Genomic DNA, 13,787 nt, shown 5'->3' on the forward strand with positions numbered 1-13,787 from the left:
TTTATCTTGGGTACATCTTCACTGAAGTTTTATTTAAACATGTTATCATTACTTATTTTGGCCCATTTACGTCAATAAAAGTTTAAAAATAACGATTATGACATTTGTCACTTTTCTATGGTATATCTTCATGAAATTATTTAACAAGTTTATAATCTATATTTTTACCCATTTGCGTCAAAAAAATTCAAAAAACTTTAAAAATAAAGATTATGACAATTGTCACTCTTGGGTACATCTTCACTGAAGTTTTATTAATACATATTAACAATACTTATTTTAGCCTATTTACGTCAAAAAACTTTAAAAATAACGATTATTATTAATGTCACTTTTATTGTGCATCTTAATTGGAATTTTAATTTAACATGTTAAAATACATGTTTTACCGTAAAAAAATCTAAAATGTTTAAAAATACCGATTATGATAATTGTCATTTTTCCAAGGAACATCTTCAATAAAGATGTCAGATTAAATTATTTTCCTTAAAAAGATCATATAAAATAACTTAAATAAGTTAAATATTTAAAAAAATTATTTAGAAAATCCACCTATTTTAATATACTTAAAAAATAGATAATTTTTCAAAAATGATAAAGGAAACTATAGAGATTTCACCTAAAAGATTGTTTATTTATAATAAAATTCACAAAATAATTCCTCAAAAAATGATTTATTTTTAAAAAAGATTTAAAATTTTTATCAAAATATGTTCAAAAATCTTTTTAAACTTCATAAAATATATTTTGTTTAAAATTTTGGTGGTGAAAATCACTAATAAATTGTAACAAAAATAATACTACAATATTTCTTTTATTTAAAAAAATCAAATAAAAGAAATCCATTTTCATATTATAATAATCATATTTCATTTCATTATAATATAAATGAAAAATATAAATAATATCATATGTTTATTTGTTGATAAATAAAATATTAACATTAACATTAAATATAAATAAAATAAATTATTTTAATAAAAATAAATATATAATAATAGGGCGCGATTTATTTCGCGAAATAGTTTTCGCTAATTGTTTTCGCGATTTAAGCTTCGCAATAATGACTTCGCTATAAAATTTTCGCGATTATTGATTGGCGATAAAAATTTCGCTCTAATGCATTAGCTTTAAATGTTTCGCTTTAAAGGTTTCACGATATGAGTTTCGCTATAAAAAATTCGCGATATTTGTTATACTATATTGTCTTCGCGGAAAAGTATTCGCTAATGTGGATTCGCGATGAAAGTTTCGCTATAAAATTTATTCGCGATTAACGACATTCGCGATAAAAGTTTCGCTGAATTGACATGGAACCGGCAAGTGGATAGAAGAAATTATAACATCAAGATGATAGGAAAGCTGATAGAAAAAATAAAATTTAACATTAAGATTATACGAAAACGTTCATTTCTTGATTACGGAGATTATATATATAGATTGTTAGTGTGGGATAAAATCACGCGTTAAAGAACGTCTTCTTTTTAATGTTTTATTCTAAAACAGCCTACTTACAACATTTGTTACAGAGAAAGACAAATCTTTGTATTTCTATTTATAAGATTATCTGAAATTAAAACGGAAAATTGGGGAAAACATTATTTGTATATATTATGAATAAGATTTTAATTTTCTAATAAAACAACTTCGAAAATATTATTTTAGTAATTTTTATCCAATTTTAATATTTTATCAATGTAATTATTTATAGGATTTGATCGTTTTCAAATTCTTACTGAACATTACCTGCCAAGCAAATATTTGGATCTATTTCCCGATCGAATTTTGGCCTTTAACAAATCAAATTTTATTCTCAAACGGTTATCGCCAAGCAATCAACAACAGATTAAGTTGATTTTAAGAGATATTATTATGGAAAGTTCAACTAAACAGTTTATAATTTTGGATTACCCGTACCATTCGTTAAAGATTATTCTGCACAAATTTATGCAAATGGGCATGACCAAAGGAAGATATCATTATATCCTGATGAACATGGTCTATATAATATATTTCACATTTATATAATAATTAATATTTTTTATAGTTGATGTATTTTTGGGGTTATTTCATATGATTTTGATATAAACACGATATAAGAATTGATAATTATTTCAGCCCTAACACCGAACTTATTAGATCACCAACATTTTATTTTGTTACAATAAGTATATATAACTTTCATAAATTTTAAGAAATAATTATTTATTAAACCCTTTTATAATTTTACAAATTGAAACCATAGGAGAAAAAAAACATGAATTAAGGAAAGAACAAGTTAAGTTTAATTAATTTTTAATTAAATAATTATTTCTATTTATCTTATAATAATTTTTTATAAAATTGTCCAAAGGAATTATAAAAAAACAAATATTATGAACCTATCCTTTCTCAATACTTGTTTGCAAATTAAGAAACTTTTCTACATCTAAATGGTAGATTAATGAATAATTAACAATAATTCCTATAGCTATTTTAAAAAGATTCCAATATAAATGAAAACAAGGACATCGAAGTGTTAGATTTGTCCGAATTTATAGGAGCGGGAGCAAACATTTCTGGCTTTACGTATTATGTTGACAATAAAAACGTAAAAAAAGACGATATCTCAACAAGTGCCGAAGTATTTAAAATATTGGACAAAAGGAAACCCAAAAATTATACGATGACCGTAAAAAATAATTTTTATAGATAAAAGCTTTACACTTTAATATAGGCATACTATTCCTCTCTAAATTTATTGATATAAAATAAAAAAAATTTATATATATTAATTTGTAAAAATATCAGGGACAAGCTGCTGCATTAATCGATGGGGTGTTCACATTATCGGGGGGTATCAAACGATTACTCCATAAGAGTCCCAATATTTTTGGAGATGTCTTTAAAAGAGGACAAATTTTCAACAATGGTTCAAGAGGGGTAGTATGTTTGGATGTCAATGACTGGAGCAATAGCCACATTCATAATATCATAAATCCTTGGTTGTACGGCTCAATGATATCCGAGGAAATCAAGAAAGTTTTTCTCTTAAATATGGCGGATTAAAAAAAATATGTATAATTTCATGCTTCCAGCCATTCATAACCACTAGTCAAGTCAGCATTTTGTAATAGTTCAGGGGTTAGATGAGAATATTTCAAAATTTTTTAATTAAAGGTTCGAAAATTGATTGATGGGTTAAAATTGTGGGTAAAACATCTTCAGGTAGAGCTAAAGATATCAATGTCAAGGCCGAATTTAAAGGTTATTCTTAGGAGTGATAAAAGAAGCTATCATAGCATTGTTCGTCAAACGCGATGCTAAAAATGAAGAAAGTGATATAAGATTTAATAGAAATAAGAAACCACCCATTTTCGAGGGTAATTGTGAGAAACCCCAGAGAATACTATGAGTTTGAAAAGAGTTAAAATTTGTGATTAAAGATATAATTCTAACTTTATTCAATATTCCCCTTCCTTTTACTTCTTAAAAAATATTTAATAAAAACGAACTGAACCACACTCTAAAGTAAAAAAGAATGAAATTAATCACTTTTTGAAAGTTTAATATTTGAACTGTACCAGTTTCCTGACTATTTATCCGTGTAAATGGAAACTTTTTAACCCTAATTAATATTTGATTATATTAACAAACAAGCTAAATATTCATGGTATCTCAGGAAATATATCTTTGGATCAAAACGGAAGAAGAAATAAATATCAACTGAGTCTTATCGAAATGACAATCAACAGAGGTCTAACAAAAGTTAAAATAGTCAATATTTTATTTACTCATATTATTTCAACATATTATATCTATAAAATAAAATATCATTATATAAGTATCTTAACCTAGTAAAAAGTATCATTTCAAACATAAGTCAATAATTAAAACCCTGTAAAGTATTGTATCATTTAAAACTTTAAACTTATTCTGTAAAACACATAAAGTTTAACTTGAAAACTTATAGATTAGTATTTTTAAAAAATATAAAAATTATAATTAGATATTACAAAATTAATGTTTTTTTTATTAAATAAAAGGTTGGAACTTGGAATGCCATAGATGGAATAAAATTTCAATATCCTAAATTTAATCGATACACTGGTAACGTCACATATAACAATCGCACTAGGATTATCACCTCTATATTTGTAAATAAAAATTATTCAGTGGAAGTTTATTTTTAACATTTGGTTTTATGTAGATTTATGCGCCGAAGTCTAAATTTTCGGTGGCTTATTTTTATTTTTTATTGGCCTTCATCAGCACGTCAAGGTAGCGGCGACGGCCTCAATAGCGCTACATATTTTTAAATGTTATTTTTTTAATAATTTACTTAGTTCCACCATTGTTAATAGTTTAATTCTTTAATTATTTCCCATCCCTACATAAATTTATTCTCATTTTCCAAAATTGACTAAAAAAATTTATTTTCCTGTTGCACAATTACATGAGTAATATCCTATCGATTTTTATTAAACCAATATATAAAAATTTGGAAATACAAACAAAATATAAAGAAATATAAATATTTTGTCAGGATTGTTGGAACATAAAGTTATGGAAATCTTGCCCCATGCTTAAATAATGCTCATAATCCCCAATCTGATGCTCTTTTGTCATTTTTCCCACCATTCGTTACCATCCATATTATTTTGTTTTTTAAATGAAATTTCTCTTCTATTCGATCGTTCTCAGATAATATCGTCTCACTAGTATGCTCTTGCGCCACGTTTCTAGTTTAAAGGGTAGAATGTTTTAAATCAAATTTTTCATCTAGTGAATGAAGACTAAATGTGATACAATTTCGTGGTTTTCAATGATCTGTCCATAAATCAAAAGTGATAGAACATAATTTTGATTTAAAATATATAGCCTCTATAGATGAATATCATCCAGCATCCCGATTAATATTTGTCCTATCTAGTAATTATGACGATTAATCAATTATGTGATATTTATATTTTTTTAAAATTAATTAATTTTTTCATGTTATTTATATGTTTATATAATCAAATGGCATTAAATTTAAACAGCATATTAAAATATAATTTCGTCCTATTAGATTTTATACTTATTTTATACATTAAAAAACATCAAATAAAATATAAATTATATATAAATATAATAGTTTAAAATTAAATAAATTATTAGGAAAATAAATAATGTTTATCCCAATTTTAAGCAAGGTCTACAATAATAATCATTTCTTATTTTTATTCTTCTAAATTAGATTTTTTAAGTAATTTCAGTCATAACTAGTTTTACTATTATTAGAGAAAGCGGTTATTTCATCCACTAAAAAAAAGATAATAATAAAATGTAATGTGTTTATATAATTGAAATATAAATTATAATAAATGAATGAATGATTTTGTGAATGATATGTATCTATTCAAAACTTCATATTTTAGTATTTAATTAATTTTGTTTTAATATTCAAATTAAAATATAATAATTTAATATATAAAAATGATTTAATTGCATTTTAACAATTTTACCGGGCCGCCGACATAAAAAAATTAACTGTGAGTCTGGCGGGGCGGCTCATCTCAATCTGCAGCTTTTCTGGTATGAAGAAAATTGTAGGCGGCCGCTGCGTGAGACAGCGGCGTTCTGGTCTAGTTTTATGATGGCCATTGTTTAAAAATAGAAATATTATGATCCATAATAATTTGACTAAGATGATTAACAAGATACAACATAGTACATCAAAAACTTTGATCATTTACTTTATTTTTAACTATGATGGATCCAATTGGATAGTTTATATATGCAATCCTAACAGAATAAATTCTTATTCCTTTAATATTTGTCATATTTTTTTAATATAGCCAAACTAGTTAGCTTAGCGGACAACAAAAAATTGAGTTCATTATTGTAACAAATTTTTCTATATCCATTATTTTGAGATTCTTTCCCAATTTGTAGTTAATTTGGACAGGCAGATTCTAATGGTTTTGACAATTTTTATTTAATGGTCAGAAATATATCATATTAAATATTCAAGAGTTACTTTATCTATTTTATAAAAAAATGTTCTGTTTATATAATTTACAAAAATGAAATAAAAAAAAAATTAGAATAAGTATTATATAAAAATAAAAAATGCTAGAGTTGAAAAAGGTAAAATTGAATAATAAATATATTAAGTTAAGTATTCAAATAAGTTAATTTATAAATTTTTTAAAATAATAAAATGTTTCTTCGTTAAGAATTGTTTAATGAAATTATTCATATATCATATCTAACACTATTTCTGCATATATTATTTAACTCTTATTCCAAATTTCTGCGAAATTTATAATTAAGATCGTTTTTTGATAAAAGTGCATTTTTCTATTTTATCCGTAAGTAAGAAATGAACTGGAATTTTAGAAAGAGATTGGATTATTTTTAAGCATGCATGTTGCATAGTATATTTGAGGGTGGGTATCTATTTAACTTTTTCAAACTATCATAATTTTGTCATAGATATAAAATCTTATATTGCATGCATTAAAGACTTATATTCTGTTTATTATATATACAGGAAGATCCATATTTTATGACAAAAGTTCCCAGGAAAGGAGAAATATTGAGAGGTAACGATAAATACGAAGGTTTCTGTTTGGAATTAGCAGATATGATCGCAAAAATGGTGGGCTTTGATTATATTATAAGACCGGTCAAAGACGGAAAATATGGGGCCATCGATGAAAACAATCAATGGAACGGAGTTGTCGGAGAATTAATTAGACAAGTAAATTGTCATAAGTATATCCACCTTTTTTAAATTTATAAATTTAAATTATTAATTTGGTATAAATTATTTAATAACCAGGAAGCCGACTTAGCAGTGGCACCCTTGACAATTACCTCCGCCAGAGAGAGGGTCATAGATTTTTCAAAACCCTTTATGGATTTGGGCATTAGTATAATGGTAAAAAAGCCAACTCAACATGTGACAGGAATATTTTCGTTTTTGAATCCTTTATCCAACTCGATATGGACTTGTATAATACTTGGTTATGTTAGTGTAAGCGTAGTCATGTATTTGGTAAGTCGATTTAATCCCGACGAATGGAAATTGCAAGACAATGTGTTTACAAACGATTTTACATTATCCAACTGTTTTTGGTTCGTGCTAGGTGCTTTCATGCAACAAGGTTGTGATATCAATCCAAGGTATGCACAATTTTATCTATACAGTGTTTAAATATTAACATTTTGACATTCATGCTACAATTTAAAATATTAGGAATTCATTAAAACAAATATTATCATTATTCAGAATATTTAAACCATCGAAAGATGGAAATTATATTTAGTAAATAAAAGAAAAATCAGAAAGAAAAATATTTAGGAGCAGCCTTAACATATAAATTTTTAACAGAATTTTGTTAAAAAAATATTAATCTAAGATCATTATCAGGAAGATCCACGGCCAGCGTGTGGTGGTTTTTTACCTTAATTATGATATCGAGTTACACCGCGAACCTAGCTGCGTTTTTAACAGTAGAAAGGATGAACTCACCCATCAATAACGTCGATGATTTATCTAAACAAACAGAAATAAAATATGGAACTTTGGATGCGGGATCGACTAAAGCTTTTTTCCATGTTTTACAGAATTCTTAAACAACAATAAAAAAATTTAAAACATAAATTTATTTTTATTCCAATATAAATAGTGGCCATCTTAAATTATCATTTTTTTGAAAAAATTAACTTTATACGAATATCAGACTTCTAAAGTTTCGGTATATGAAAAAATGTGGCAATTCATGAGTACCCAAAAACCTTCCGTATTTGTTAAAATTACTCAAGAAGGGATAGATAAAGTGAGAAAGTCCAAAGGTAAATATGCCTATCTATTGGAATCAACTACGAACGATTACACAAACAACAGAAAACCATGTGACACTATAAAAGTCGGAGATAACTTAGACTCCAAAGGTTATGGAGTTGCTACACCTTTGGATTCCGATTTGAGGTTTAATAGCAAAATATGATAAATGGGTAAAATAAGGAGGCATGTGACTATTAATAAAAACGCTTCCTTTCACGTTTAAGCAGCTCTTAATAGTAGTGTATTGCTTAAAAATTGGGCGGGGTGATACATTGAAAATCAATTTTTTTTTTTTTACAATTATGAATAAATATATTTATATTATATCCTATAAAATTTATTACCACCGATATCTATATAAATTAAAAAATATATATATATGAATTACAAATATTTCCATAAATCCTTCAATTTTTCTATTTCTTTGAGCTGTATTATTCTTTGAAAAGATTTCATTCGCCCGCGATGATTCCTTTTCCACATTTTGATACATGGACTGGAATCCGTCCGATATCGAAGGTCCGTTAATATATATGAGCAAATTTGATAAATTATTTACTCTTAAACTCATTCGTTTATCTGTCAGCTACCATGATCAAATTCATAAAATGAAAGTCCCTTTCACAGACGGAAGTATTGTAGTATAAAGTGTCCACACAATTAAGTAATTGTTTATATTTTTTATTTGGAGTATCTTCATCGATATAGAGTCCAACAATCGTTTCATATTCATTTAATCTCACTCTATGATTTAAATAATGCAGAAGCGGCGACTACTTATAAAATTTTCCATAAAAATAATGAATTCTAATTTTTATAATAATAATAAAAGTAAGGGATTCAAATTTAACATTTTAAAAAATATATTAATATTTGGTGCGAGCGGGGGGGGGGGGGCTACCATTCTCAAAATTTGGAAAGGGGGCTAATAATCAAAAAATTAACAAGGGAGTGTTGGAGCTTAGCCTCCCATAGCCCTCTCGCAATACACTCGCGCTCGTAAACATGTATGGTAAGGGGCGCCTAGCGACATTTTATCACACGACACTTTATCATGCGACACTTTATCACGACGACACTTTATCACGACGACACTTTATCACGACGACACTTTATCACGACGACACTTTATCACGACGACACTTTATCACGACGACACTTTATCACGACGACACTTTATCATGACGACACTTTATCACGACGACAATCACGACGACACTTTATCACTCAGTCATTTGATAACGCGACACTTTATCACGCGACATTTTATCATGATATACTTAAAACTTAATTTATTATAATTGAAAAGTTAAATTTTGATAATATCTCGTTTTTTGACTTTCATCATGATATACTTAAAACTTAATTTTATATATTTGAAAAGTTAAATTTTGATAATATCTCATTTTTTGACTTTTCCGTCTAAATTCCAATATTTAGAAAATATAAATTAATTTTTTATGTTAACGCGACACTTTATCATGATATACTTAAAACTTAATTTTTTATAATTGAAAAGTTAAATTTTGATAATATCTTATTTTTTGACTTTTCCGTCTAAATTTCAATATTTAAAAAATTTAAATTAATTTTTTTTTATTTTTTTTATTGAGAAAAACTCATATTTTAATTTACATAAATATAATTTTTTTTAACTTAATTATCATCTTATATAGGGAAACAGGAGATATAAGCAATAATTTTCTATTTATACTTTTTATTAATAAGTAACTATAAATCAATAAAACACCACACTTAAATTAATGTGTTTATCTATTGATATTATTTAAGCTAATCGTTTTTTCACAAAGATTTATAATTTTTACAAATTAAGGTTTTGTATTTACCCATAAATATAATAATTTAATTTTTTTCTATATATACCTCAATTTTCTATATTATTATATATTAAAGAATATTTTTTTTATTAATTATAATGTTTGAATTAGGATTTACATCGAAAAATAAACCTACTCTTTTATATCAAAATTACGAATATACTAAATTTAGGACAAATAAAAATGAATCAATATGCTGGAGATGCGCCAAATATAAATCTCTAAAATGCCATTCTTTTATTACAACAAAATTGAATGATATCTTAAAAGGTCCCCTTGATCATACTCATGAGGGTAACATTTCAAAATCTTATGCCCGAAAAGCAATATCAGAAATGAAATCCAAATTAAGTGAATATTCTAGTCCTTCTTTGGTCCATGCAACAACATTGTTAAATTATGATAATATGACCTTGATGGTTATGCCAAATAAGTCTGCCCTTTATCGATCCTTACAAAGGCATAAAAAATCGATCTCTACCATTATATTGCCTCTTATCCTTAAGGATCTCACTTTCTTATATCCGGAATGTTACAGGGATATGCTCAAATACGATTCTGGGCCAGATGATAATTTAAGATATATAATGTTGAGCACGGACGAACTACTCGAAGGATTATCAAGATCGGATATATGGATATGTGATGGTAACTTTAAAATTGTACCTGAAATATTCTTCCAACTTTATACCATCCACTTTCAAATTGCACCGGGCGCGAATCCTGTTGGTATATATTGCTTATTACCAAATAAAACGGCGCATACATATGCAAGGATGATAAAAGTAATCATATTATATATTTTAAGAGATGTCTATGGAATAAACACAATTGCACGTTAGAAGGTGTCGCCCGAACAACAAATTATGTTGAAGGGTGGCACTATGGAATTCAATCCTTATACCAATGTTCTCATCCAACACTATGGAAATTTTTAGATGGAATACAAAAAGATATGCAGAAACATAAAGCTCTATATCTTCAAGTCGTGATGGGAACAACACCGTACTTATCAAAGAAATATGAAGATATAAAAAGACGAATTCAGATTTGTGTTTCAAATTACGGATTGTCGGATTCTTTAATATTTTTAAAAGCTATTGCCCATATTTCGTGCAATTAAATATATTATAAATAATTTATATTTTTTACTCGTGATATATTGATTTATAGTTACTTATTAATAAAAAGTATAAATAGAAAATTATTGCTTGTCTCCTGTTTCCCTATATAAGATGATAATTAAGTTAAAAAAAATTATATTTATGTAAATTAAAATATGAGTATTTCTCAATAAAAAAAATTAAATTAAATTTTTTAAATATTGGAATTTAGACGGAAAAGTCAAAAAATGAGATATTATCAAAATTTAATTTTTTCAAATATATTAAATTAAGTTTTAAGTATATCATGATAAAGTGTGGCGTTAACAAAAAAAATTAATTTAAATTTTTTAAATATTGAAATTTAGACGGAAAAGTCAAAAAATGAGATATTATCAAAATTTTATTTTTTCAAATATATTCAATTAAGTTTTAAGTATATCATGATAAAATGTCGCGTTAACATAAAAAATTAATTTAAATTTTTTAAATATTGGAATTTAGACGGAAAAGTCAAAAAATGATATATTATCAAAATTTAATTTTTTCAAATATATAAAATTAAGTTTTAAGTATATCATGATGAAAGTCAAAAAATGAGATATTATCAAAATTTAACTTTTCAGTTATATTAAATTAAGTTTTAAGTATATCATGATAAAATGTCGCGTGATAAAGTGTCGCGTTATCAAATGACTAAGTGATAAAGTGTCGTCGTGATAAAGTGTCGTCGTGATAAAGTGTCGTCGTGATAAAGTGTCGTCGTGATAAAGTGTCGTCGTGATAAAGTGACGTCATGATAAAGTATCGTCGTGATAAAGTGTCGTCGTGATAAAGTGTCGTCGTGATATAGTGTCGTCGTGATAAAGTGTCGCATGATAAAGTGTCGCGTGATAAAGTGTCGCGTGATAAAGTGTCGCGTGATAAAGTGTCGCGTGATAAAGTGTCGCGTGATAAAGTGACTCCAAATCGGTAAGGGGCTAGAGATGGAATATGTTAAGTCTATATGAGGGGAAGATTAGGATTATATTATGTCGCCATTTTAATAATGATAGTCACAATTGCCATCTTATTTTACCCACTGACCGGAAATAATATAAGCATCGAAAAGTCAAATTAATCTGAAATTATCATAATAAAATTAGTATTCATTTCATAACATTATGGATTATATATAATGATACTTTGTTTTATTTTTACTGGAGAGGCTAATTTTTACTTATATTACTTTTAAGAGGTATTATAATTTTATATTAACATTGGAAAATAAAATTGTAACCCACACATGAGAGATGTAGTAAAATCTAAAATATTTTCCTAAGACTGTTTTAAAAGTTATTTTATATCTCACACGTGATTTTATAATTCGGCTGCTTAATATCTTATGTCGTTTTCCTTAACGTTGGTACGATGTAATTTATAAAACCGCCTAAATTTCTAACATTTTACCAATAAAGAATTAGAAAATTTATATTTAATTTTTTTGTCAAAAGATTATTTTACTCTTTTCGGTAAATTTGATTATAAAACAACTTAATGACTCTCATATTTATTAGTATTTTACTTTGATTCAAAAATTAACATATAAACATAATTTTTAAAAAATTGCTCTAAAAATAGGAGAATATAAGAATTCCAAATTTTACCTAATATTTAAACAGGGAGGCGATAACATTTGCAGTCCTGAAACTTAGGGAGGATGGTGACCTTCAAAAATTAAAAAATAAATGGTGGTATGACAAAGGAGAGTGCGGACCTAACACAGGAACATCAGTTTAAAAATATCAATTTATAATAATATTATTTATTTTTTAAAGGATATAGCTAAAAATGAATTGACTCTAAGTAATGTGGCAGGAATTTTTTACATATTAATAGGAGGATTATGCATATCTTTGATAATGGCAATTTTGGAATTTGTGTTCCGTTCCAGGTCCCTTATAAAACAAAACGAGGTATTTAATTATTATAATTTATATTATAATGCATGTTAGGCTAAAAGACCGATGATGAAAGATCTGGTGGGAAAAATGGATCCCTCATTTACTTCTACAGAAGCGAGCAGTACAAAAAGTAATAAAAAAAATTGGTTCAAGATCCAAGTTTAAATTGGTCATCCGTTAATAGAAATCTATGATGCAAAATTCAATTCTTTAGTTTTTATTATTATTAATATATTATTTGCAAGTCACTTTTTATATCTAAAAGATTTGACTTTTACTCCTTGTTTTAACTCTTGAGTAAGGATAAATATATCTAACGAGAGTGGTTGAATGAATCATAGCTCGCTCTCATTTTAAAAATATTATATCTCGCTCAAATTTTTATACTGCGCTTTGATATTATAGACATTTTTACTAATGTTAACCTTAAATTAATCATAAGTATAAAAATTTTGAAGATTTAATATTAAATAAAAAAAAATTATGAGAATTTTTGTAAAAAGTGTCGAAAATTTATTTATATTTCATATTTTTAAAATAAAAATCTATTTAAAATATGCAATAATATTTTTTTTTTAATAAATATTATTATTAAACTTGCTTTTATTTCAAATGATAAAGTATTATTTAAAAAAAAAAGAATTAATTTGTCGTTTAGACATCCAAAAAAAAAGTTTATTTCTTAAAAATCAATCCATATAAAAAAATATATGATACTTTGCTTAAAGATAGTTTAGCATAAAATTTAAACTATATTTAGCAGAAATTTTGATAGCAGGAATTTATTCGAAACAGATTTTCTAAAAAAGGTCCGTACCCGCGCTGGGTCTATTTTACCCCGAGTTTGACTTGTCCATAAATCGGTTTCTGTTTAGTCTATGATCTCAAAATGCCCAACCAAACAATTTTAAATTTCTGTACTTCGAGTTCACACTTCACAGTCCTGGTCATAAGATTAGATTTAAATTTATTAATTTATGGATTAAATAAAATGAAATTTAATTTTAAGGATTTTTAGAAATTTTTGTAAAAAAAATTAAAATAATTTATTAAATATTATATAATGTTGTAAATGAAGTTCAAGTTT

At 26.0% G+C, this 13,787-nt stretch overlaps 1 protein-coding gene across 2 annotated transcripts in view; it reads left to right on the plus strand.

Annotated features, from left to right (window-relative positions):
- LOC135925443 (glutamate receptor 2-like) overlaps positions 1–13,197 on the plus strand; it is a 31,565-nt gene extending 18,368 nt beyond the window's left edge. For both annotated transcript variants that reach the window (XM_065460766.1, XM_065460767.1), the window contains exons 4-15: positions 1,712–1,998; positions 2,507–2,671; positions 2,791–3,021; positions 3,640–3,747; positions 4,026–4,136; positions 6,518–6,727; positions 6,809–7,152; positions 7,389–7,587; positions 7,713–7,960; positions 12,419–12,530; positions 12,575–12,712; positions 12,752–13,197. In XM_065460766.1, coding sequence (XP_065316838.1) covers positions 1,712–1,998; positions 2,507–2,671; positions 2,791–3,021; positions 3,640–3,747; positions 4,026–4,136; positions 6,518–6,727; positions 6,809–7,152; positions 7,389–7,587; positions 7,713–7,960; positions 12,419–12,530; positions 12,575–12,712; positions 12,752–12,865 — 2,267 coding nt within the window. In that variant the 3' untranslated portion in view covers positions 12,866–13,197. The remainder of the gene's footprint in view (positions 1–1,711; positions 1,999–2,506; positions 2,672–2,790; positions 3,022–3,639; positions 3,748–4,025; positions 4,137–6,517; positions 6,728–6,808; positions 7,153–7,388; positions 7,588–7,712; positions 7,961–12,418; positions 12,531–12,574; positions 12,713–12,751) is intronic.
- Positions 13,198–13,787: the final 590 nt, after the last annotated feature.

The sequence above is a fragment of the Gordionus sp. m RMFG-2023 genome, chromosome 2 (assembly GCF_954871325.1).
Source record: "Gordionus sp. m RMFG-2023 chromosome 2, tfGorSpeb1-WG-v2, whole genome shotgun sequence".
Lineage (NCBI taxonomy): Eukaryota > Metazoa > Nematomorpha > Gordioida > Chordodea > Parachordodidae > Gordionus > Gordionus sp. m RMFG-2023.